Source organism: Tripterygium wilfordii, chromosome 5 (genome assembly GCF_013401445.1).
Source record: "Tripterygium wilfordii isolate XIE 37 chromosome 5, ASM1340144v1, whole genome shotgun sequence".
NCBI classification, from domain to species: Eukaryota; Viridiplantae; Streptophyta; class Magnoliopsida; order Celastrales; family Celastraceae; genus Tripterygium; species Tripterygium wilfordii.
In genome coordinates, this window is record NC_052236.1 from 1942520 (window position 1) to 1966068 (window position 23549).

Sequence of the window (23549 nt, forward strand, 5' to 3'; positions counted from 1 at the left end):
TTATCTCTGAACACTCCTCCGCACTTATGGACTGGACAATCCAAGGCCCAACAAGAGCAACAAACGGGCAAACCATGGCTCAAAAAACGGGGTGGAGGTAAGGCTGTCTAAGAATACATCGCTAGGGGCCTGCTCTGATACCATGTTAAATTTGGCTTATAGTGGCCAGGCCTATACACTCTCTAAAAGGGCCTATTAGATAGAGGAGAGGGTACCTCATATATGCACATACAATTCACCCAAACTAGGCGATATGGGACATTTTATCTCTTAACAGTTACAATTATAGAGATGTCATTTGAATGGAAGGATTCTTGTATTATGTTCAATTCTTTTTCTTTTTTTTTTACCATGTACTGCCTTAGTTTAAGTTCAGCAGTTATCTTTTCCTTCCTCACTCTTTGGAGGCCTAGGTTGAGTGGTGAAAACTATTTCAGTTCAGCAACTTCAAGTATATAATTTTTGGATAACTGTTTCATTCTCCCTGGTCCATTGCTTTTTTGTTTGGAGTGCAAAAATTATTTATACATATGGTTCAGAGAGCATGTATAAAGTCTTCAAATGAATCTTACTATGCATTTGAAGCGCTATTCCTGCTGAGACTTCAAAGAGGTGTTCAAAGCTCTGTTGGTGTCATTTTAAGGACTGACATCTATTATTATGCAGGCCTGGAGCACGTCTAAATGGGGGTGCCTCTTCCATAAACCGTGGGTCTGGGTAAGTTAAGCATGGATAATGGATGGTAAATTTGTGTCTGATTCTAATTTTATTTAAATCATTAGTAACAATAACCATGTGTAGGTGTTTGTATTTTTATCTAAGGTCTGCTGTTATCTGAATAATAATTGGTAATTTGCCATTGTTACAACTACCATGTGTAGGTGTTTGTATTTTTATCCATGCCTCTGCTGTTATCTGAATTATTATTATTGATAGTATACCATTGTTGCGTGTCGTGTAATTGAAGTGTGTTTCTGGTGGTTGTGGCAGCCAAAGCCATCGTGGGGCAATAAGGAATGGCCGTGGCCTTGGTGCGGCACGGAGTCGGGGCCAGGGCCGTGTTAGGGGGTGGGGCCGTGGGAGGAAGCAAGGTGTTGACAAGTCAGCTGATGAACTTGACAAGGACTTGGAGAAGCATCATGCTGAAGCCATGCAGACTTAGTAGTATCATTTCTTATGTTACACTCAAATATAGGGGAGGTTTTTTTGCTAGTTAGCTGTGATACTTTGCAAAGTTGTTTGTCATGGTGGTACTTGCCCTTAATTTTGTTCAATTTTGTGGATGCCCAGCCTAGAAAATTTTATTGAATGGTGCTACCTTAGCTGAGATATGTTTGCATTCTACGACTATACTGTAAATGAAGCTGATTGGCTGAGTTTTACTATCTTTTGTTTAAAATGATTTCTTTACTTTTTTCTTGTCAGTATAGGTGGTTTATCCTCATGAGCATGGACAATGGTTGCGTACAAAAAAACAGAAAAAAGAATGGAGTATGATTAGGGAGGTTAAATTGAGCAGGTAGTCAGATTTGCAGAATGCTTAAATGGGCATTTTTGCAGAATACTTTCGGCAATCACTAGCCAATATACTTTTCTATCTTGCCTTTCTTCGTTCATGGTTCGATATTTTGGTGTCCTAGGCGTAGAGGAATCACACCAATCCATCCCGAACTTGGTGCTTAAACTCTACTGCGGTGATGATATTGTAGGGGAGGTTCTGCCGAAAAATAGCTCAACGTTAAGATGATAAAAAGTTTAACACCTCTCATTCTTATTACTTTTTCAATACGAGATGGGCATTTTTGCAAAATACTTTCGGTGTTCTCAAACTTATGTAGGCGATTCCAAACTTTTGAGATAAATGCTCAATTGATGACGAAAATGATTGCATAGCAAACTGGGATTTTGTTTAAGGTAAAAAATAGTCTATTGAGGACAATAAACGTTGATGGTAATTTGTATATACCCGCATGGGTAGAGGAAATATGGTTTCATGTTATTTTAACGACCTTTTCATACAACAGAATTTACAAATTTCTAACATGTAAATGAATGGATAAAGGGCAGCGGGGAGAAATACACCCGGCAGACCGAAAAAGAAATGCACACCAGCAACGCGAGAAATATACACTGCATACCAAAAAACGAATGCACGCCGGCAATGGGGGAGAAAAACGCGAGAGAAAATAACGTATCACTGCTGCTGTTTTGGAGCTTCTGCATCTTTTCTAAGAAGTAGATCTCCCGACTCATTTCTCTTAAAAAGCTTTTCAACCACTTCGTCCCAGTTAGTCCTTCCCCCAGTAGAGTCAGATTTACTTTTTGAGCCATCCTGGCATGTGCCTTCGGATGACTCTGCCTCATCTTTCTTGGGTTCCTCCTCTATGGTTGTCACAGCATGAGGTATATTCAAACTAGCAGCTCTTTCCAGTGCGTCCTTGTGTTCTTTCTCAATTGTCTCCAACCTCTCCAACTTCTGTACCTTTGGAGGGGTTGTGATGGTCTCAGCACTGGTTTCCTTCATTCTCTGTAAGATAATTAAAGTATACAGACTTTTAGCAGAAATTAAGTCTATCCTCCTCTCACCTTTTGTTTCACGAAGGTGAAGAGTTCAATAATTAAAAAGCCAGATTCAGATAATCTTGGAAATGCTATTCTCTTGGCTAGTGCTCTAGACAGCGCTCAGGGCCGTTACAAGTGAGAATTCAAAATGGATTTGATTCATATTCTACGGAAGAGGTTAGAGTTGTGACATCACAAATCAACTGCAGACCATACAGAAAGGTCCTTGCACTATGATCTTTATTCCCCCATCTACCATTCTTAAGCAGTCAAATCCACCTATGTAATGTTAAGTCAGCATAAACTCATATGAAGGCAGGGTAGGAGTGCATCTGATTCGTGCGGTTTTTCAGTTCATAATATTAGAAAGAAACATTGCCTGGCAATTAGAGAATAAACAACAAACAGGTGCATAAATACTAATCCAATAGGAAATACTTGCCTCTATGGCCTTCTCTGCTTCTCTCTCTATCCAAATAATCCCATGATCAGATGTAGCATTACTTGATAACACAATATGCTCAAATCTCCCTTCTACAGGAATAGCTGTCCTGACCTCTGGCGGATACCTCCCACATCTGTCATAATGAGCAACCAACACAGTTAATCATCCTACTAGCAATGTCATCCAGGGAAAGAATTTTTTTATGGAAAATGTTCAAGGGGAAAAAATCGGTGACGTAAGCTATACAAAATTCAGCTTCTTACCACTACGGAGGTCAAGTCTAGCATATGAGTGGATTTATAATGAAAGGGTTGATGGCTCAAACCATCATAAAACAAACTATAAGGAGTTGGCTACCACTAGGCCACAAACTCTCTTTTTTAACAATTTAGCATACTATGATTCTTAATATGGTAGTTCCTTTCTTTTGCTTACAAGATTTAAAAAATTCCATGACGTTGACAATTCACTACATTGATTCCTATCCAGCATGGATCTCCCCATTACTAATCCTTTTTCTTTAAGTAACCATTCCTTTCATAGTAAGATAATGCCAGAGTAGAATATCAAGCCACATGTACCATCTAACACTTCTTGGCACTTCTATGTTTATCTTACCGCAGTATTGCAACTGGAAAAACACGGAGATATCTGATTATCAGTGGTTCTGGTTCCAATTGATTGCAATACACAACAATTTCTGTCAGATAGCAAGATTTGCAAGAAAATACTAGTTCTGGTATCTTAGGACAGAAAGTCCTGTGATGATGAATTAAACTTATGTCATCACATTGTTTTAGTGAAAGTGTAATTTCAACAAAACACAGATGTGTATGAAGTGTTAAGAAACATTGAATAACATTTTCTGGGAACCGAGCATATATAACATCACTAGAACAAATGAAAGAAAGAATCTAAACAACACAAGTGCATAGATAACTGGTACTCTAGGACCAAATTCTGGTTGTCAAGACAGAGCAGCAAACTGTTAGTATGTTACCTGCAAAATTTTCTCTCTACAATGTGATATATTCGTCCAGGAGCATAGAGCCTTCTCGGGTCTCGAAGCTTTCTACCTTCGGGAATGAATGTATCCCTCAAGCACACCCATTGTAACAAGCAGGGCAAGCTGTCCAAAGCATCAACGCCGGGTTTTAGAAAACATAGTAAAAATAACAATTCACTCCGCTAACTCTGCAAAGAAAGAAAGAACAATGGCGTAAAAATACTTGCCAAAATATTGACTTAAATATATCTTCTAATGGAGTCGGCGTTCTTGGCAAGAAATCATCCTGTGTAAGAGATGTACAACAAATCTCACTTAGACAATCAAACAAACACCATAGCTACAAAGACTCCATGGAACTGTAAGATCACCTGCAATACAACAGAGTATATAACATCTGCATACTTGACAGCCAAATTGAGCGACATACACCTCGCCGGTGCCACAGCGTAGCACCTAAACTTATCCCTGGAAATGCCTCCCAACTTCTCCCTGTGATTGACGGCGATGATCGTCAGTAAGGCAGCTACACCGGACCCCAACGAATGCCCAGCAAAGACCATCGAGTATTCCCTCCCGGTTTCGATCCAAAGCCTCCTGAGCGTCTCGCCCTCCTGGTTCAAGAGCCAAATTGCGGACCTCAATAGACCATGGTGAACATATCCGCCATCAAACATCTGCATCCCCAATCGATTATCCAAGAGTAGCTTGTAATCACTTTCCTTGATAAGATTAAGTCCACGAATAGCGAGTACGATCTCCTTATGTTCGTGATCAACGTAAATGATGTAAGGAGGCGCACGTCCCTGGGTCTCCTCATAGGTGACCCGCTTCACAACACAATCCGGGTCGAGACGGTACCCGCCTTGAGGTGGGTATTTTGGGTTTCGGAGGTCGGTCTCGTAGACGGCGAGAATGATGCGGCAGATGCGAGGGACAGGCTCGAACTCTTCGGGAGTGGCGGTGGGCCATGATTGGCTGTCATCGGAGCCTATATATGTGCACCGCTTCCACGCCCACCGTGAGCAACCCAACACCGCCACGCACTCTAAGCCGCAAGTGATGGACATTCAAAAATGTCGATTAATTGAAGGGAATTGTTGAGCTCTAGAGAGAAGGAGTAGACAGAGAATGTGGTTTCTTGGCAACTAAAATGTTTATAGGAGGAGAGAGAAAGTTCTAGAGAGAGAGAAGTAGCAGTGGGGAAGAGCTGGCATTGGCTGTAAAAAACAGCTGAAAGGTTCTAGCAAGAAGTTGAAAAGTTTGATGTCTTAAGAGAGAGAGACCACATGCGCACTTTGCTTGCCCAGATGGGCTAGATCAGGTCACTTGTAATTGTATATAATTATTGGGTCAATAAAGATATTGTCTTTTACTGATGTGATTATATTGTAAAACGTGTTTTGCTTATGTGATTGTATTGGGAGAAGTGTTTTATTGATGTGGATGTATTGGTATTTGGTGCTTTTGTGTAGTTTTGTTGTGGATAATATGAAGGAATGTAATGTTATTGTGTTGGGTAGAAAGAGAAAGTGTGTGGGAAAAGAAAGTGTATAGAAATTTGTGTTTTACTGATGTGACTGTATTAAAATACGTGTTTGACTTGATTTTTTGTATAATAGAAGTGAGATTCAAGATTAATTTTATTGGGGACATTTCCCCTTAAACCATTACAACTGCCCTAAGATGCGTGCTTTTATTCATATGGGTATTGATTTTTTCATCCATTTTTTTAATTGTTACACCCCCGAATAAATGAGATGACATTGCTAACTCAAATTCAAGGAATGGTTGATTCCAAGAATAAAGTGTAGTTTTCCACTTGATTTGATTGCCTTACTTCTCGAGGCAATGTTAGAGACATGTGAATAAAGGAGTTTTTTTTTCCAATATAGCATGGCATAAGTAATATTTTCTAATATAACATTGAAATGAAATTATTTTTCAATATAATAATACTATACGCTATTCAAAATGACATGTTCTTTGTAAATTTTTTACCATCACGTTATCGGAGATGGCGTGATCAATTTTGTATTAGTTACTCCTTTGAGAATGGAGCGATTAATGGAATTTTTGGTTCACGTCATTTCTCATGGCGTAAACTAGATTTTGATATTAATCATGCCTACAACGTAGGCGTGATTAATGCATTTTGTTCATTCATGCCAATTGGAGTGGCGTGAATGAACAAAATTACAAACACACATGTGAAAATATATCAAAACCAACATGTCACAAATTTAAATCAACAATTCATATCCAGCAAAATACATACATATACTAATTCTTTGATCCAACATAAACAAACCATCATCATATCACAGTAAAAATAAACACAAATTGTCATACGATTCAAGCCAAGGCAAAGATCATATAGTTCTGTGCCTACTCCATGCGGCGGGAGTAGTGGATGAACCAACCTCATCAAGCGTCAACTGGGATGAATGCATAGTAAAGTCAGTTGCATGGGGAATGTGACCACGTTGGTGTGATGGACCTACAGGATATCAACCCTCATGGTGGGGTGTAGCTTCAATATCATGGCTTATAGCCTCTTCAAATCGATGTCCCTCACCAACCTAGTCTAGAATGTTGCGGTAATTTCCCAACCAATTATTTGCAATGGCAGTAGTAGAGTCATTAATTGCATCACGCAATACAGCAGCAGCTTTTTTTACTCCCTCTAATGCCAAAGCAGCCTGCATTAAGGTTTATTACATTACAATAATTTAAGTTACATAAAAAAATGAAAATGTTTGCGTATTTACCACTCGTCGTAGCCGACTCCTCCGTGGCGCATACTCCAAATCTATTTGTGGCCTATCTATGGATGGAGCAATAATAACCCGTCGAGTGATAGAGTAATACCAGTGCATACACTCGCCAACGCTCGTGCGAGGGAATCGCTTTTGTGCGACATGAGATAGTCTGTCATCCCAATATGCCAACTATGTAGCGTTCTTGACCACCCAATCAACATTATCCCGCCCTCTCCTATTCAGATCATGTAAACTTTCATTTGTATCCACGGGAGTCGGTATGTGCTGTGGTATACCAAATTGTCTCACAACACGATATGAAAATTGGAACTCCACAATCTCAAAGCAAATCAATGGCACTACAGCTCTCCAGATTCTGCTACCATCAATACATATTACTGGTGCAACCGCCAATCTCCCAGCTGTTTAAGGCATCCATTGTACCTAATTCGGTTCTTGCTGATCCAGCTCATCTCTAGCAAATAGAAGGACTTGCCTTGGATTCCTTCTATATGTACGTCTTCCACGCCAACAGCAATTTGCAAACATTAGAATAAAATAAATATTATTTAGTTTATAAGCATAAATATATACAAATAAATTTATGAAAATTACCTAGCACCAAGTGGACGGGGTGGCTCGTCTGGACCAAATGCAGGTGGAGCCCCTGTATGCATCTGTGGTCGACATACGTGCAACCTCTCCCATGACCATAATAAACAAAAATTTATTATAAAATTAAAAAAAAACATATTTATCTTCAAACATGATAATGTAACGGTATTGTAAGCATTATAGATTTTGTTCGGCAATAAAAAATATTATATTTAATGTTACCTGAAGTAATATGATACAACCACATATCGTATGAGTAGTACTCATACATCCTCTGCACAGGTTTTGATATAAGCATGCAAGTACTGCTCCTCCCCAACTATACAAACTAGTCTCCTGAAGGTTTGACAGAAGCGGTAGAAAAATGAGTGGAATCTTATCACCCGTAGTCGATGGGAAAAGAATGCTCCCGAACATTGCTAAGATATAAGCCCTGGCATACTGTTGCAAAACAACAACCTCAGGTTCATCCTCTGCTGGAGGATTGTGTTCACCAAAGTTCACCACCAACCAGGATAACGATAAAGAAGCCCCCATCCCTTTCTTCAGTTGTCGTCACTCTACCAAGTAATTGCATCATCATATCATCCCAATCATATATACTGCTACCAGTGACAGCTGGTCCATCGACCCTCAAACCCAATAAAAATGCAACATCCTCTAGTGTTATAGTCATCTCTCCAGCACGAAAGTGAAAGGTATGGGTTTCACATCTCCATCTCTCAACTAGTGCAGTTAGTAATCCATTATCAAGTTTGATGTTATCTATCTGGGTGATACCACAGAAACCTGCCTGGATAACATAAGGCCTAACTCGTGCATCCAATGGCCAAAACACATGTTGCCTAAATCTGAGTGGCCCTCCTGTATCTTGTTGATAACATACACTTTTTAGCTAAAATCATGTAATATTTTACAAATAATTTTTTTGTATATATTGTTTATATACCTATCGATGCCACACGTCTTCCAAACGATGGTTTGCCTACATATGAAGAACAGATTGATCGTCCGATCCAGGACGAGCCTCCCTCGTAACACGAACACCTGGTACTCTAGCATGTCTCGATGATCCTCCACCTCGTGTCCACGCCATCCGTCAACTCCTTGAACCTGCATGTATAAATATGTTCATAAGAACGAAAAATAATCAATATATATGAAACACATAAAATGTGCATTTTAACATAAATACAAAAAATACTTTACTTTGTCCTGTTTTTTTGTGGAATTGTTTGTTATGTCCTCGTTGCCCACACGCGCTACACTTGTTTGTAGTACAACCTTCCCGCACGTCCATATCATTCCTAAGCCTAGTTGACTTGGGACGACCTTCCCTTTTCCTTCGTTGTGTAGGATCAGCGACAACCATCAGTCCTAAATACTCAGTCCAACCTATCTCATTAGGTATCGGATTAAAAACTGGAGCATATGTGCTCTCATATGCCCTAACTATAAAGTATGTCTCCATAAATATACTCCAATCAATTCTATTAGCTGAACAACATGACAGAAGATGGCTACATGGACAATGATAAAGAAGCCACATATTGCATGAGCAATATTGTTCTTCACATTGTTGTCCAAGACATACGTTCACATTGTTGTCCAAGACATACAACGTAAGAACGATTTGAACTTTGATTGTTTTCTGCACCACGTCTTCTCGTACTAACTTGAAATGTAGGAGGAATATGATTGTACATCCGTACGTGTTCCCGCTTAGACTTCTCAGTCTCAACACTATTATGTCCAAAAACTTACGGTGGCCATTCAACCCCTCTCACTCTAAAATCTTATGCTTCAATCATCCTCTTAACAAAATATTTGTTGCACCTGTAAAATGTTAGCTGCACAAGTGCTGTAATAGGCAAAAATCTCCCACCCTTGAGAACACTATTGAATATTTCAGACATATTCGTTGTCATGTTTTCATATCTATGGCCGTTATCGTATGCTTTACTCCACTTTTCTTTTCCAGCAGCATTTAGATACTCCCACGCAGCAAGGTTCAACTCCTTACCCGCGACATCTAAAAGTCAAATTTTTCTTTAGATTCTTCGTTAGGCATTGTGACAACTGTCTGCTTCAAATCTTTATCTTTAAAATGGGTGTAGAAATTACTCACAAAATGTCTTGAACAATACCTGTAATAAGCAAATGGTTCTGGCCAACCATCACTCATTGCTGCCAAAATACCAGTATGTCGATCAGACAAGACACAAATGCCTCTTCGATCGGTAACATAAGAACAAATGCATGCTATAAACCATCCCCAATTATCAGCACTTTCTTCGTCCACAACCGCAAAACATAACGGATAAAGACCATTATCTGCATCAAACCCAACTGCGATCAATAATTTTCCTTTGTATTTCCCATATAAATGAGTGCAATCAATCCTTATCAAAGGGCGACAATACTGAAAGCTAACTATAGAAGGCCAGAATACCCAGAATACACAACCAAACGTAGCTCGATTGCTAACGAGGTCCTTATAGTTAAAATTCACAACCAACCTTGGATTTGAAACCTGTATTGCTTGCAACAATCTAGGGAGAATATTGTATGAAGCTTCAAATGTCCCAAATAATTTCTTAATTACTTTTTGTTTTGCCTTCTATGCTTTCTTGTACGACACCAGGTAGTGCAACTGAGAACTAGCAAAGGCCTGAATAGCTACTATATTTATCTTCAAATCTGCTCTAACCATAGGTAGCGCTTCCTCTGCGATATACCCTGAATCCAACTGGCGATGACCCCGATGTAGGGACGCATTTGTGCATGTATGCCGACGTTTAATTACTGTTATCTTCCATCCATTGAGTTTTTTCTTCTTCATAGCTCTAAGATACCAATTACAAACTGACTCTTTCACGCATGTCAACTGTATGACATTTGAATTTGAGCGTTGTGTCTTGTACTGATAGTTATTCTGAATGTGCCACATCTTCATAGCTCGAAGTAATTGTTTCTTGTTCTCAAATACTTCATTCACTGCCATTGTATCAAATTTATGTGAGTGGTGCATATCCCGATCTCGACAACCTGCATAATCTGACTGGCTAATATCGCCAAAGTTAGGTACGCGATCAGCTAAATTTAGGCACCTCTCCTCATCCGCGATGGTTGGGTCAATATTCACCCTTATATTTCTATCAACCTCTTCGTCATTGCTATAATTGGACTCAATTTCCTGTTCTTCTTCTACCAACACAGAATCATTATTAGCAATTGCGACCTCGAATTGACTATCATCTTCATTATGACACATTTCTGGGATTAGATTTAGGTTCACGTATGGTGAGAATTGTTGATATGAACTACGCACGTCTGTTTGAGTTCCATCAATCCATGGCATGGATGGATTGTAATTTGCGTCATTATCAGAATCATCCTCAAACTGGAAGTTTGCATTTCGATTCCAACGTGACGTCATTATATTCTCCAATCTACATTAGAATAGAATAATTGTGTCATTTTACAAACAACCATATTATTTTCTCTAGCATTTTAACACCTTTGATATTAGTTCTATATATGATAATATGAACATATCCCATCTACCAAAATTTCACATTCATATCTATAAACATATAACCAATAGGAAATCATTAAAATTACAAAAAATCTTAAAATTTTTAATTCATAACCGTCCACATCTACACCATATCATATCTCAAACAACAACAAAAATACCATATATTTTATAGAAAAAAAATAAAAAATTTTAAAAACCTCTCTCACCTCTTGATAATCTTTCCACGGTTATGGACTTCGACTGGCGTAGTCACTGGTCAGCGAGGCTGCAGGCTGCTGGTGGATGCTTCATTGGTCGGAGGGGCTGTCGTGGTGGTGGCTGTATCACCGATAGTTCTCTGGTTTTTTTGTGGGGTACAGGTGGGGACGAGAGACGGGAGAGGGAGAAATAAGGTGAAAAAGTGTGTGGCTGGGGATTCTTGCTCGAGATTTCAGATAAGATTTACACTAGTCACGCCTTTAGTAACGGCGTGACTTAATTTTTTTAGAAAAAATTTAATGGTCACGCCAACCTAGTTGGTGTGACTATTTAAAATTCAACAGTCACGTCAGCTAGGTTGGCGTGACTGATATTTTGTTACTGTTCACGCCAACTAGGTTAGCATGAATTGATCACGCCATTAGAGATGGCGTGATCGTAAAAAATTTACAAAGAACATGCCATTCACAATGATGTGTTGCGCTATATTAGGAAATAATTTCATCCCAGTGTTATATTGGGAAATATTATTTCTGTTAGTGCTATATTGGAAAAAAACTCGTGAATAAAGTGTAGTTTTTTACTATAGGGGATTTTTGAACAATGAAAAGCCCGTCTTTTTATCCTACTCCTCTTATTCAATGATGCACGCGAATCAAATATTTTAATTTTTAATGATGATAAAAATTTTGTCAAGTATATTTTATTTGCTTTTTCAGAGTTTTTTTTACTTTTGGGATATTCCTTTTACTTTTCAGAGATTCTTTTTATTTTTCAAATATTTATTTTACTTTTTAGAGATTCTTTTGATCATACTCTTATTTTTTATTATAATTTTAAAATTAATATTTTTATTCCCATAAAACCCCTAATATTATCTTCTATAAAAGCATTTTCATTATTCTACAACAAGAGCAGCGTTTACTTTTCCAGCCAAAACTTCTACTTCAACCTGCAACATCCACATTGATTTCATTATCACTGGAGGTCCTTCCTGAGTTTGGAGATAGTTGAGCTCGGTATATCTTCTTTTTGGCTATAGTTGAGCTCTGTATGATGTTTAGTAGAAACGATTAGACACTCATTTTATCTACTTACTAATGCAGATTTCGCATTAATATGGATCATCGGAAACTTTGGGGTGAAGATCTAAGATTGTCAAGTGATTATGATATTATCTTAGATGAAATAAAACAAGAAGAGAAACTTCTGGAAGCGAGCGAAGAAAATATTGAAGTTGATGTTACGAATGAATTTACCACCGACATGGTATGCTACATAAATAAATTTATATATGTTATATTTTGTTCATTCATACCTAAATTATTACATTTTCAGGTATTCAATTCACGTCAATCACTAATTGAATGAGTTCAAAATACTGGACGCAATTTAGGATTTGTTATTGTTACAAAAAGGTAAGAGATTGGTAGATTTGGGAGGAGACACAAATTATTGTTACAATGTAAACGTGGTGGCACCTACAAAAGTTAGAAAACCTCCACGAGGTTAACTGACACAAAAAAAATGTTCATTCAGAGTGAAAGGGTTGAAATTGGACACAAATGATGATTGGATGGTAAGTGTGGTATGTGGAACGCATAACCATTTCGCGACATTATATATGGAGGGTCATGCATACGTGGGTAGGCTTTCTGCTTCTAAAAATGATATATTGGTGGATTTGTCTAAGAATTTGGTTAAGCCATGAAACATCTTGTATACATTGAAGAACAGGGATCCGAACAATATGTCCACTATTAACACTATATACAATGCACGTAAGAAGTTTCGGACTGTAGAGAAAGCTAATAAATCCCAAATGTAACAACTTATGGCATTCCTACACCAGTATGGGTACGTTTTCTTTAATCGAAGCAATGCTCAGACTGATGAGCTCGAAGAATTATTCTTTGCACATCCAGGCTCATTGGAACTATTGTGTGCATTCTCGCATGTGTTACTGATGGATGCTACCTATAAAACTAACATGTTCAGGATGCCTCTATTTGAGATTGTCGGAGTGACTTCAACGAAGATAACATTTTTGCATTGCATTTGTATTCTTGCAATCAGAAAAAGTGGACAATTATACTTGGGCGTTGAATTGTTTTTGGTCAACAATGGATGAATGCACTAGTCCAAGAGTTATAGTCACCGATAGAGATTTGGCGTTGATGAAGTCGTGTGCCCAAGTGTTTCCCGAGAGATGAAACTGATCTGTGCATGACACATCAACAGAGCTGTTATAGCCAACTGTAAAAAATCATTTCAAGACAATCAATCTTGGGATGCATTCTACTCCATGTGGCACACATTACTGGAATCAAAAACTAAAAATGCGTATCTGTACAATTTATTTGCTCTTGAGGTAAATTTACAAAGCTAATCCAAGGTCGTGAATTATATTAAAGATGTATGGTTGACGCCACATAAGGAGATGTTCATATCCGCCTGGAGAGATACGTATATGCATTTCAAAAATGTGACAACTAACAGAGCTGAGAGTCAGCATTCTAAGTTGAAACGATACTTGGAAACATCACAGTCTGACTTGGAGTCAGCAGTGTCATCTATTCATCAGCTCCTCCAATGTCAGTTCACATCAATAAAAAGCTAGTTTGGAAAAAAGCAAAAATATTGTCCAACATTGATTCAAAACATAGCAATTTTGAGAATTACGGGGTTTTGTCTCAATTGACGCATTGAATCTGATTTGGTTGGAATTTGAGCGGTCTAAAGTTGTCGGAGAAGACGTGTACTCTTGCAGATGTAAACTTTGTACGAGTAATAGACTACCATGCGCGCATGAGCTTGCAATATATACAAATGAAGGTCGTCCTATACCACTTGCTTACATTGATAAATTTTGGAAGAAACTTGACTTATTGCCATGTGTTTCTCCTGAAGATGATGATCTCAATTGTAGTGTCAAGCTACAAATGTTCACAGAATAATTTAAGCATTAGTCAAGGCCTAGTAAAGTCAGTCTACCAAGGAAGTTAAGGGAGCCAATTAATCCATCAATAACTGCACTTCTTCAACATGTTGTTAAGACTGATATTCATGGACGCCCCTCCTCAAAAAAGAAAGTAGATAGATCTATTCATGGCAATCCGTCTGGATTCAAATTTGTTCAGCATGATTTGAACCATTCTGAGGAACCAAGTAGACACAATTGTTCATCAGTACGCTCCTCCTCAAAGAAGAAATAGATAGATCTACTCGTGGTAAAGCGTCTGAGTTTATTCAACATGATTTTCTTCAGTCTCAAAAACTAGATAGACACAGTTTTTCATGTCTCTACAATACTCCACCACTCCCTACACAAAGGATTTCAAGATCGAGTTCAGTTAACCATAAGCATGAATATCTTCGTGAGTTCCCACCTACATTGCATCCTTACATTATGTTCGTAAAAGATGTAAGAGCTGATGAAAATTGTGGCTTTCGAGCAATTGTTGGGTTGCTTGGTATTGGCGAGGATGCATGGATGCACGTCCATTAAAACTTGATTAACGAGTTGAGAACATTCTGGGTAGAATATGTTGATCTATTTGATGGTTATGATCGAGCATGTTCCATTTACAACTCACTGAACTTTTGGGAATCATATAGACCAGCACCACTTCAGAACTGGATGACGATGCCTGACATGGGTCACTTGATTGCTTCAAGTTACAATGTCATATTACATCTTCTTAGTTCTGAACAATGCTTGACATTTTTTCCACTGCTATCAGTGCCTCCACCGTCGCATGAACATGTTACTATCATTATCAGGTTCGTTAATAATAATCACTTTGTCTAGGTTGCCTTGATAGAGAGTTACCCAATGCCTCCCATTATGATTCAATGGTTTAGGTACAGGTATGATTGCGCAGCTGCATGGGTTACACCGTATACAAAACAACTAGCATCATACATTCAGTGTACTCGTTTTATATTTCCTTATGAAACCATTGTGTTATAATTTACATAATTTGTAAGAGTGGTGGAAGATGACATTGAATATCTAGGCTTGATAGAAAACCAGACAATTGAATTTTGTAACTTGTCCTTTTTGCCTGAGAAATTTACACAATACAATCTCTCTCTCTTCACATCAAGTTATCATTATTTTATTGAAATTATTATAAAAAAAAAAAGACAAAAATAATAACAGAAGGACAAAAAAAAGACGATTTCAGAAAGACATGTGTTATAATTTATATAATTTGTAAGAGTGGTGGGAGATTACAATTGAATATCTAAGTTTGATAGAAAACCAGACAATTGAATTTCATAACTTGTCCTTTTTACCTGAGAAATTTACACAGTACAAATCTCTCTCTTTTCACATCAAGTCATCATTATTTTATTGAAATTATTATAAAAAAATAAAAAGACCAAAATAATAACAAAAGGACAAAAAAAAGACAATTTCAGAAAGACACTGTCGTGTCAATAGGTAAAAGACAGTGTTAGACGTAATCGCTTACAAATGGGTGCAAAACGTAAAATGTGGATGGAAAAATGAACGCCGTATTCAGATATGTATTAATTAAATATTATAAATTTAATTTATGAAATAGTTAGAGTCATAATTTAGATAAAAATTCAATTTTTAATGCTTAAAATTTGTTTACGATTTCTTTCCTTATTTATCTTGATATTACTAATTTTAAATAGTTATATTATTTAAATTTTAATTCTCACAAATATTCATTTTTATTTCTTACAAATGCTCATTTTGTGTATACTGTGTTTCCGAAAAACTGAAAATTATAACTAAAAAAGTCCAAAAAATAGTAATTAATAATAACAATTAAATAACTAAATTTTTTTTATATCTATACTATTTCCTTTGAGAATTTTTTTTTCTTTTCTTATATATAGTTTCACTTGCGCCCTCATGTTTGCTATCTTCTGCGTTGGACATGATATATCCAAACTTCGGTACTTAGGATAGAAGTGTTTGGGTTATGAATGATATGTGTGTGTTTAGGTGTGTCAGAATTTGCAATCAGTCTAAAGGTTTTTGATAAGGGGATGTCACCAAATGAGTTGTGTGTAGTTTGAGAACACAAGGAAAATTACTTAAAATTTATTTCATGCCAAAAGGAAAAATAGGAGATAGAATACGAAAACCGGAATGAAAGAACTTCTGTTAAAATGAATTGAAAAACAACATATTGTTGGAATGCATCAGAAATTTCATTGAATGAGAATACATCCTGAAATGCATTGGGACATGTTTTACAATCTAAATCAGAAACATAACTGTGGAGGTTTGAAAAGTAAAGGACTAAGCTAGAAACTAGTTTGACAATTATATTTACAGTTACTAGTAGTAGTGACAGTATTTACACCTATAAAAGTGGTGTTTGCACCCCATTTATGACATGCATGGATCAATGTTTGTTTTTGAAATGCATGTCAATAATTTAGGTATTCTATTATTTGTGAGTGTGTGTCCATTATTGGCTTGTCAATTATTTGAATTCACAGGAACCACATGAGGCAACATTATTTGATTATCAATATTCCCCCCAGAGGATAAGGTAATATAAGCATCCGGTTAAGAGATATCATGTGACAAATATAAATTATTTGTGTGTGTGGCAATTTGAAATATCAATAAGGTATTGAATTATTGGTTTAGTCTTATTATACCAAAAATCAATTCCTAAAATATCTTTTGACATTTCTATAAAATGACATCATCACTTTCATGAATTGAAACCCTCTACATCTCACCTCCCACCTAGCACGCCCGTTATCACATATTTGTATTCTCTCCCAATATATTAACGGATTGTTTGAAACTCTGAGCTCAAAGTATAAGATTGCCAAGTAGTTCTAATGAGGTAAATATATCTCTACATGAAGATCGAAAATAGAAATATAGAGTACCCTTCTGTTTATATTAATTTTTCTTTTTTTTTTTCCATTTATATTAATTTTTCTTTTCTCAAAAATAATTTCGACTAATTACAAATGCTAAAGTGAATTTCTATTGTTGTCATGGTGAAACTATTATAGAGATGGCAAAAAAAACCGATCCGAGCACTATCCATAGGATAACTGATCCATTTAAAACCCGAAAACTGATCCTATAGGGTTTGGAAACGGTTTTGGTTTTGATTTTCAAACCCGTTATGATTTAGGGTCGGGTTTGGTTTTTGATACCGGATTTAGGGTACCCGAACCGTTTAATTAAAAAAGTAAAATTATAGTAATAACATTATAAATCATCTTTATAAAAGTATATTATTAGGATGCTAAATTTTAACATGATCAAGTATATTAAATAAAATAAAATAATAGAATTATATATTATACATTCAAACTATAATAACATGATAAGTCATATTATTTTTTAAGAAATTGAATTATACATTTATAGAAAATTTAAAAAAATTAAAAAGTTAAATGGTAAACAGGTACCCGATGGTAAACGGTTATGGAATGGTTTTGGTTTTGGAAATTTAAATGGTTTTTTAAACGGTTTTGGAAAGGTTTTGGTATTAGGTACCTTAAATAGAAACGATTTTGGTATTCACTAATTGGAAGGGTATCCGACCCGTTGCCATCCCTAAACTATTAGAAATGAAATATAATAAGAGGAAGAATTTGATATGATACAAGAAAGTGAAAAACAAATTGAAGTTGATGTTACACATAATGAATTTTTTTCAATGATATGGTATGTTAAAAAACAAAAATAATACATGCTCAGGTATTCAATCCGTGTGAATCGTTAATTGAATAGGCTCAAAATATTAGACGTAATCTAAAATTTATTATTGTTACTAAAAGGTCAGATATAGGTGGATTTGGGAGGACACCAAGATATTATTGTTACAATGTGAACGTGGTGGCACCTATAAAAGTAAGAAAACTTCAACAAAGGCAACTGGCACAAAAAAAATATATCCATTCAAAGTGAAAGGAATGAAATTGAAGACAGATGATGATTATTGGATGATAAGGGTGGTATCTGAAATACATAATCATTCTCCAACATTATATATAGAGGGTCATTCATACGTTGGTAGCCTTTTTATCGCTGAAAATGATATATTATTAGATATGTATAAAATTTGGTGAATCATGCATCTCAAAATCACATTTGTGTTTGATGTTATGAATTGTGTGCAACGATCACTTTTGTGGATGCCCATAGGTCTCTATTGGTAGCGACGAAGACCCGTACAAGAGATAAGAATGAAATGTCCAAATGTGAGAGTGAGATGTCTAAATCTTCTCCAGCACGTTCAGTTGTGGAACATAAAGCGCGTGAGGTTACTTTGAAAGATAAGGGGCTTGGGAGAGATAAGGAGTTCTGGAGTGATAAGGCATATTGTCTCTCACATGCTTACTAATTAAAGTGATAAAGTTCAAGGTCATCTCTATCAAGAACAAAGTGGTAGCTTAGCTCAAGGATCAACCAAACTTTATCTTGCTGAATGAGTTTCACAACCGGTGTTTCTGTTGGAATTGATCAATAAAATTTGACTCTAGTTAGATTAGAATTAGTAATTCGAGTTTGATTAGGATTAGGTTTTGTACAAACTTTTAAATAGTAGGCTTGTTTCTAAGTTAATTGAACCTTAATTCTTATTGTTTGTTTCTCTGGGTTTAGAGAGGCGACTGAGAGGGAGAGAGTGAGCAAAAGTGGGGAAATCCTTGTGGTTTATCTCTCGGTGTATCTCTTGGGGGTTTGAATATTGGTTCAAGGGTGTGAGAGTATAAGAAGTTCAAAATGTAAAATCTTAGAGGTGATAGGTTGAATTGGGGCTTATGGAAAATCTCTAGAGTTCTTGGGTTTTCTTGGGTAGAGAATGGTCATTGAGAATATGATTGTAACAATTTCATATAGTGAAAGTTTCTCTGATTGTCTCTGACAACACCCGTGGTTATTTCTTCGATTTTGGATTTTTTCACGTAAATCTTGTGTTTGTTGATTGTGTTATATTAAGTTCAATTTCTCTTCGGTTTGTTGATAATTCTGAAGGAAGGATCCTGGGGGTAATTCCCCAATAGCTTCAACTGGAGATAAAAGATCTTTCCATTATTTTCATGTATAGCTACTCAATTTTAATTAAATTGTGTTTGTATAAATAATTGTATGAGCTACTTGTGAGTTACGTTTGGAATAATACAAATCCATTTTACCAGCTTACGTCTTAAGTTACAAGTTACAAGTTACAATTCTTTGGTTTATTCTACAAGTATTGTTGGTTTTGGACATTGGTTGCAGAAATTTAATGATGGGAGCTCCCACCTTTGAGGTTGACCGTTGATGAGTTCAAATTGTCCCTTTCACTTGGTGGTGTAGTTTTCCTGTAAAGAAAATTTTTTTCTTTAAAAAAAAGAAACGAAATGCATTACTTTTATTGGTTGAACGAAGTTGGAAAAGTGGTGGAATAAACAAAGATGCTTTTTTCCACTTTTTTTTTTTTTTTGTCTGTGATAACATCTATGAGTTGTGCCTTCAAAAGAACATCCCAAAAAACCCTCAAGATTGCATTTTGTTTGTAGACAAATTCAATCTGGTATATGTTGGGGGTATTAACGCAACAAAACAACACCAAGATATCGACAAACACACAATCGGAACAAAAGATAGACAATCCAACAAGTAATAACCAAGCACACAAGGAAGTAAATAAGCAAGTAAAGAAGAAGAGCACACGGTGATTTACATAGTTTGAGCCCCCTTGGACAATCTCCAAATTTGCTCAACCAAGTTTTGATCACACCTCAAGAAATTCACATCCTTGTTCACTCAAGAATGACCTCGCAAAACACTCTCCACTTTGCTTTTTGCTCTCAAGGAAACCCTCAAAAGAAAATCTAAAAACAAAGTGTACCGACACAACTTATATTAGTCTGACAGCGTCACTTGTCCAAACTGCTACTAACCCTGTGCGGACAAGACATGATCTGACTTGGTTGGTGTAGGCCTGCTGTCCGAAAAAAACGCACACCTGTCTGGATAAAGTTTTTTTTTTTTCAAATTAACGCTCCCGCAAAAATTATATCCTAATATAACACTGTCGTAAAAATATTTCCCAATATAGCACTACACGCCACCACAAATGACTTGTTCTTTGTAATTTTTATACTATCACGCCATCTGTAAAAAAAATAGTCACGTCGTTAATAATGGCGTGACTAGTCAAATGCTACCTCTGCAACAAAACCCTAGCCACACATACGAGCCCCAGCCACACATAACATCCTTATCTTTCCACTCTCTCCCCACCCACACCGCCGCACACACCTGCAACAAACCCACATCTCCAATCAGTAAGACCACCAGCACCAGTTACCGGCCGACGCCTGTGAACTAGATATCTAGAGTTACTCACTACCTAGGTACGATTTTAATTTCGGGGATGAAATTTTCTTAAAGGGGCAAGGATGTAATATCCTGACTCGATTATACACTCTACATGGTGTTTTGACGTGTTGATTGAGGTGGGGTGAACCTCGATAACCGTGAATCGGTATTTAGAGATAATAAAATTAAATTAGGATAAAAGTATGGAAATATTTTTCTTCAATGGAGGATTTTTAAAAGGAAATTTTGGTGCAAGAATTACTCAAATTGGATTTAAAATGAATTTATTATGAATTTTGGTCGAGCTGACTCGATTGACTGGTGTGTTCACCGATCTGACCCGATCTAACCCGATTTGACATTGTTGACCCGATTTTGATCGGTCTGACCAGATTTGACCCGGTTTGACACTGTTTGATCCGGTTTGACCCGATTTAACACTATTCATAAGTTGACCATTGACTGTTGACCATAGTTGACCGGACATATTTTAATTGTAGTTTTGTATGTCTAGGGCTCGGCATTCGACTTGTTTAGATCTTCAGCCTCGAGCCGGGCCAGATTGGGAATATGAGGCCCAGGCCCATAAAGCTCGGGCTTCGGGTCTCGGGCATTGACTTTTTTTGACTTTTGTTTGGAAAATACATATTATTTACAATTGATTAATGTCGTAATTGTACTTTAATTTTGATACAATTGAATAATATTTTATAGAGGGTGAAATATATACGTATTATGTATATATATACACACATACATTGCAATAATATATATATATACACACACAAATATATTATATATTATATATACATATATATATATATATATATATGTATATATATATATACATATACACAGACAGTGCACACTGCACTGTCTGTGTGTGTGTGTGTGTATATATATATATAATATATGTAAATATATACATATTATATATATATAAAAATAAATAAAGTCGGGCTTGGGTCAGGCTCAGCCCGGGCCTCAATTGGCCCGCGGTACCGGGCCGGGCTGGGCTCGAGTCTGGCCTCGGCCAGCGAGCAAAATGGTGACCCCTACGTATGTCGTGTTTTTCGTTGTAGACGGTGATTTTGAGTGCGATTCAGAGCGGGTTGACTTTTGGAGTTAGGGGGCTATTGTAGACGCGCACGTTGCATTTGTATCCAGATTTCTAGGTAGGGGTTTCCAACAATGATTCGAGAGTTTCAGGGGTGGAAATACGACTTGTTTAAACACTTTATGCATTCTTTGTTGAATATCATTGTTGGTATGCTTATTGTTATCGATATTGCTTTCTGGCTTGTTTTTTGGACTAGTTGCACCTCCGTGGACTAGTCTTCTGTGGGGTCACCTTTTGTGATGGGTCCCACTTCACACGCATGGGTATATTTTCAGAAGCCGTTTTAGGCTATCTATCCTTTCTGTTTCCCTGGAGTGGAGTGATTTAGGGTGGTATATATGGATTGTGGGGCCTATATAGGAGCCCAATCTATTAGATTTAAGATGGATATTATATTAGATCGGGTACGTACTTGTAGATCGTCTGAGGTGAGGTGCATCATTGGGGACGCCCTTTGGTGTATGTTATGCTATCAGGATATTCGATCCTCACCCAGTTTCGGTGTTGGACCTGGACTGGGAGACACCCTATGGGGATCAGGGTGGGTTCAGGGGTGGATTATGGATTTCGGATTTGGGATCTGGGGTTTGGATTTATGGAGCTGGAGTGGATTTATTATACTCTATATTGAGTATTTAATTTGGATTATTGGAGACTGTGGTGTGTGGTTATGTAATTGTATAGCTTTATCAGCTTCCATACTGTTCGGTTGGATTATTGTTTGTTGACATTCGTATTATACTTATTATTAAGCTATTATTCCCTGATTCAATCTTTTGATATCGATGTTCTCTTTCTATACCCCTACTGAGCTTTGTGGCTCACGTTTTCCTGTATTCTCTTTTAGGTGAGTTAGACATGGGTGACGGCGATTAGTGATGAGATGCGTGAGCTGATGTGTAGTCTCGAGCTGACTCATTTAGCAGGGCGTGGGGTTTTGGTATTTTACCTTGTATGAATTACTCTATTACTTCGGCCTTGCATCGGGTAGATTGGCTTAATTACTCGCTGCTGTATTTATACTCCGAATGTCTTGGGGGGTGTATATATAGTATTTTGGAGACAAGACTGTTTTCACGTTATGTTTCAGGAGTTTTATTATATTTATTTCATTTGGTTTACTTATTGGGTTGGGAATCGGTTCAGGGGATGGGGTGTTCCCTGCTGGTCACGTCCTTGTGGGTGTAGGTGTACTTCAATATACCTTTGGAGAAAGGGGTGTGGCAATTTGGTATCGGAGCTGTAGGTATAGATACTTACAGTGATTAGGTTACATAGGATATCTCGTTGGCCACACATCATGCACTTCCCTACTAACCTGGTGAGTTCGTTATCTTTTGATTTCTTGTATTTAGATTTATGTATACATGTGCTGTATTTTGTAAATATGGTTGACACGCTAGTACCCGGGTGCGGGGAGGGGGTAGGGGAAGACTCGAGGCGAATGAGCCTCAGGGAGTAGATGAGACGGTTATACTCGGGGTAGCTCCATTAGTGCGTGGGTGAGGATGCAGAGTTAGGGGTGGGAGACGTGGCAGGGGTAGAGGCAGGCGAGGAGCTTACGTAGATCCAATAGATGATATTAGGGAGGACCGGGAGGTACCATCGCTACAGCCAACACCATAGGGGTAGAGGCAGTAGTGACTACTCTACTGCAGGAGGTCCGGGATGTTACTGAATTGATGCGAGCACTTGAGCGACTACTACAGGACTGATGATTCAGATCGCCGCTCTGGCTCCAACTGTACTACAGAGGCCAAAGGTGCCAGAGAGGATACATGCTCCTATTGAGGTTTCAGCACAGGTTTCGACTTTGGGTGGATTATAGGAGGGTGCAGGATAGATTATGGTGGCACAGGTAGCTCTTTTGGCGACCGACACTTTGATCAATGAGCTAGCTGAGTTACGGAAGACGAACCCTCCGGTTTATAGAGGAGTGATATACCTAGTGGCAGTAGAGGAGTGGCTT

At 37.4% G+C, this 23549-nt stretch overlaps 2 protein-coding genes across 2 annotated transcripts; one reads left to right on the plus strand and one right to left on the minus strand.

Annotated features, from left to right (window-relative positions):
• The first annotated feature begins 26 nt into the window (after positions 1-26).
• Positions 27-1162, plus strand: LOC119999148 (THO complex subunit 4C-like). The gene is made up of 3 exons (XM_038846665.1): positions 27-97; positions 667-717; positions 991-1162. Exons 1-3 carry the CDS (start codon positions 27-29, stop codon positions 1160-1162), a joined length of 294 nt encoding a protein of 97 aa, XP_038702593.1.
• A 767-nt stretch (positions 1163-1929) lies between these two features.
• LOC119998130 lies at positions 1930-5158 on the minus strand. Its single transcript, XM_038845357.1, has 5 exons — positions 4385-5158; positions 4241-4299; positions 4008-4136; positions 3005-3140; positions 1930-2527 (listed from the first exon to the last, which is right to left on the minus strand). The coding sequence occupies exons 1-5, from the start codon at positions 5081-5083 to the stop codon at positions 2195-2197; spliced, it is 1356 nt and encodes a 451-aa protein (XP_038701285.1). The 5' UTR covers positions 5084-5158; the 3' UTR covers positions 1930-2194.
• Between the last annotated feature and the right edge of the window lie 18391 nt (positions 5159-23549).

What these genes read in the sequence shown, in the direction of transcription:
- LOC119999148 (XM_038846665.1), top strand. Translation starts at nt 27, where the DNA reads ATGGACTGGACAATCCAAGGCCCAACAAGAGCAACAAACGGGCAAACC. An exon ending in GCTCAAAAAACGGGGTGGAG is followed by an intron (nt 98 to 666) that starts GTAAGGCTGTCT and finishes ATTATTATGCAG; the next exon opens with GCCTGGAGCACGTCTAAATG. An exon ending in TCCATAAACCGTGGGTCTGG is followed by an intron (nt 718 to 990) that starts GTAAGTTAAGCA and finishes TGGTTGTGGCAG; the next exon opens with CCAAAGCCATCGTGGGGCAA.
- LOC119998130 (XM_038845357.1), bottom strand. Translation starts at nt 5,083, where the DNA reads ATGTCCATCACTTGCGGCTTAGAGTGCGTGGCGGTGTTGGGTTGCTCA. An exon ending in ATATTTAAGTCAATATTTTG is followed by an intron (nt 4,137 to 4,240) that starts GCAAGTATTTTT and finishes TGCTTTGGACAG; the next exon opens with CTTGCCCTGCTTGTTACAAT. An exon ending in AAGCAGAGAAGGCCATAGAG is followed by an intron (nt 2,528 to 3,004) that starts GCAAGTATTTCC and finishes ATTATCTTACAG; the next exon opens with AGAATGAAGGAAACCAGTGC.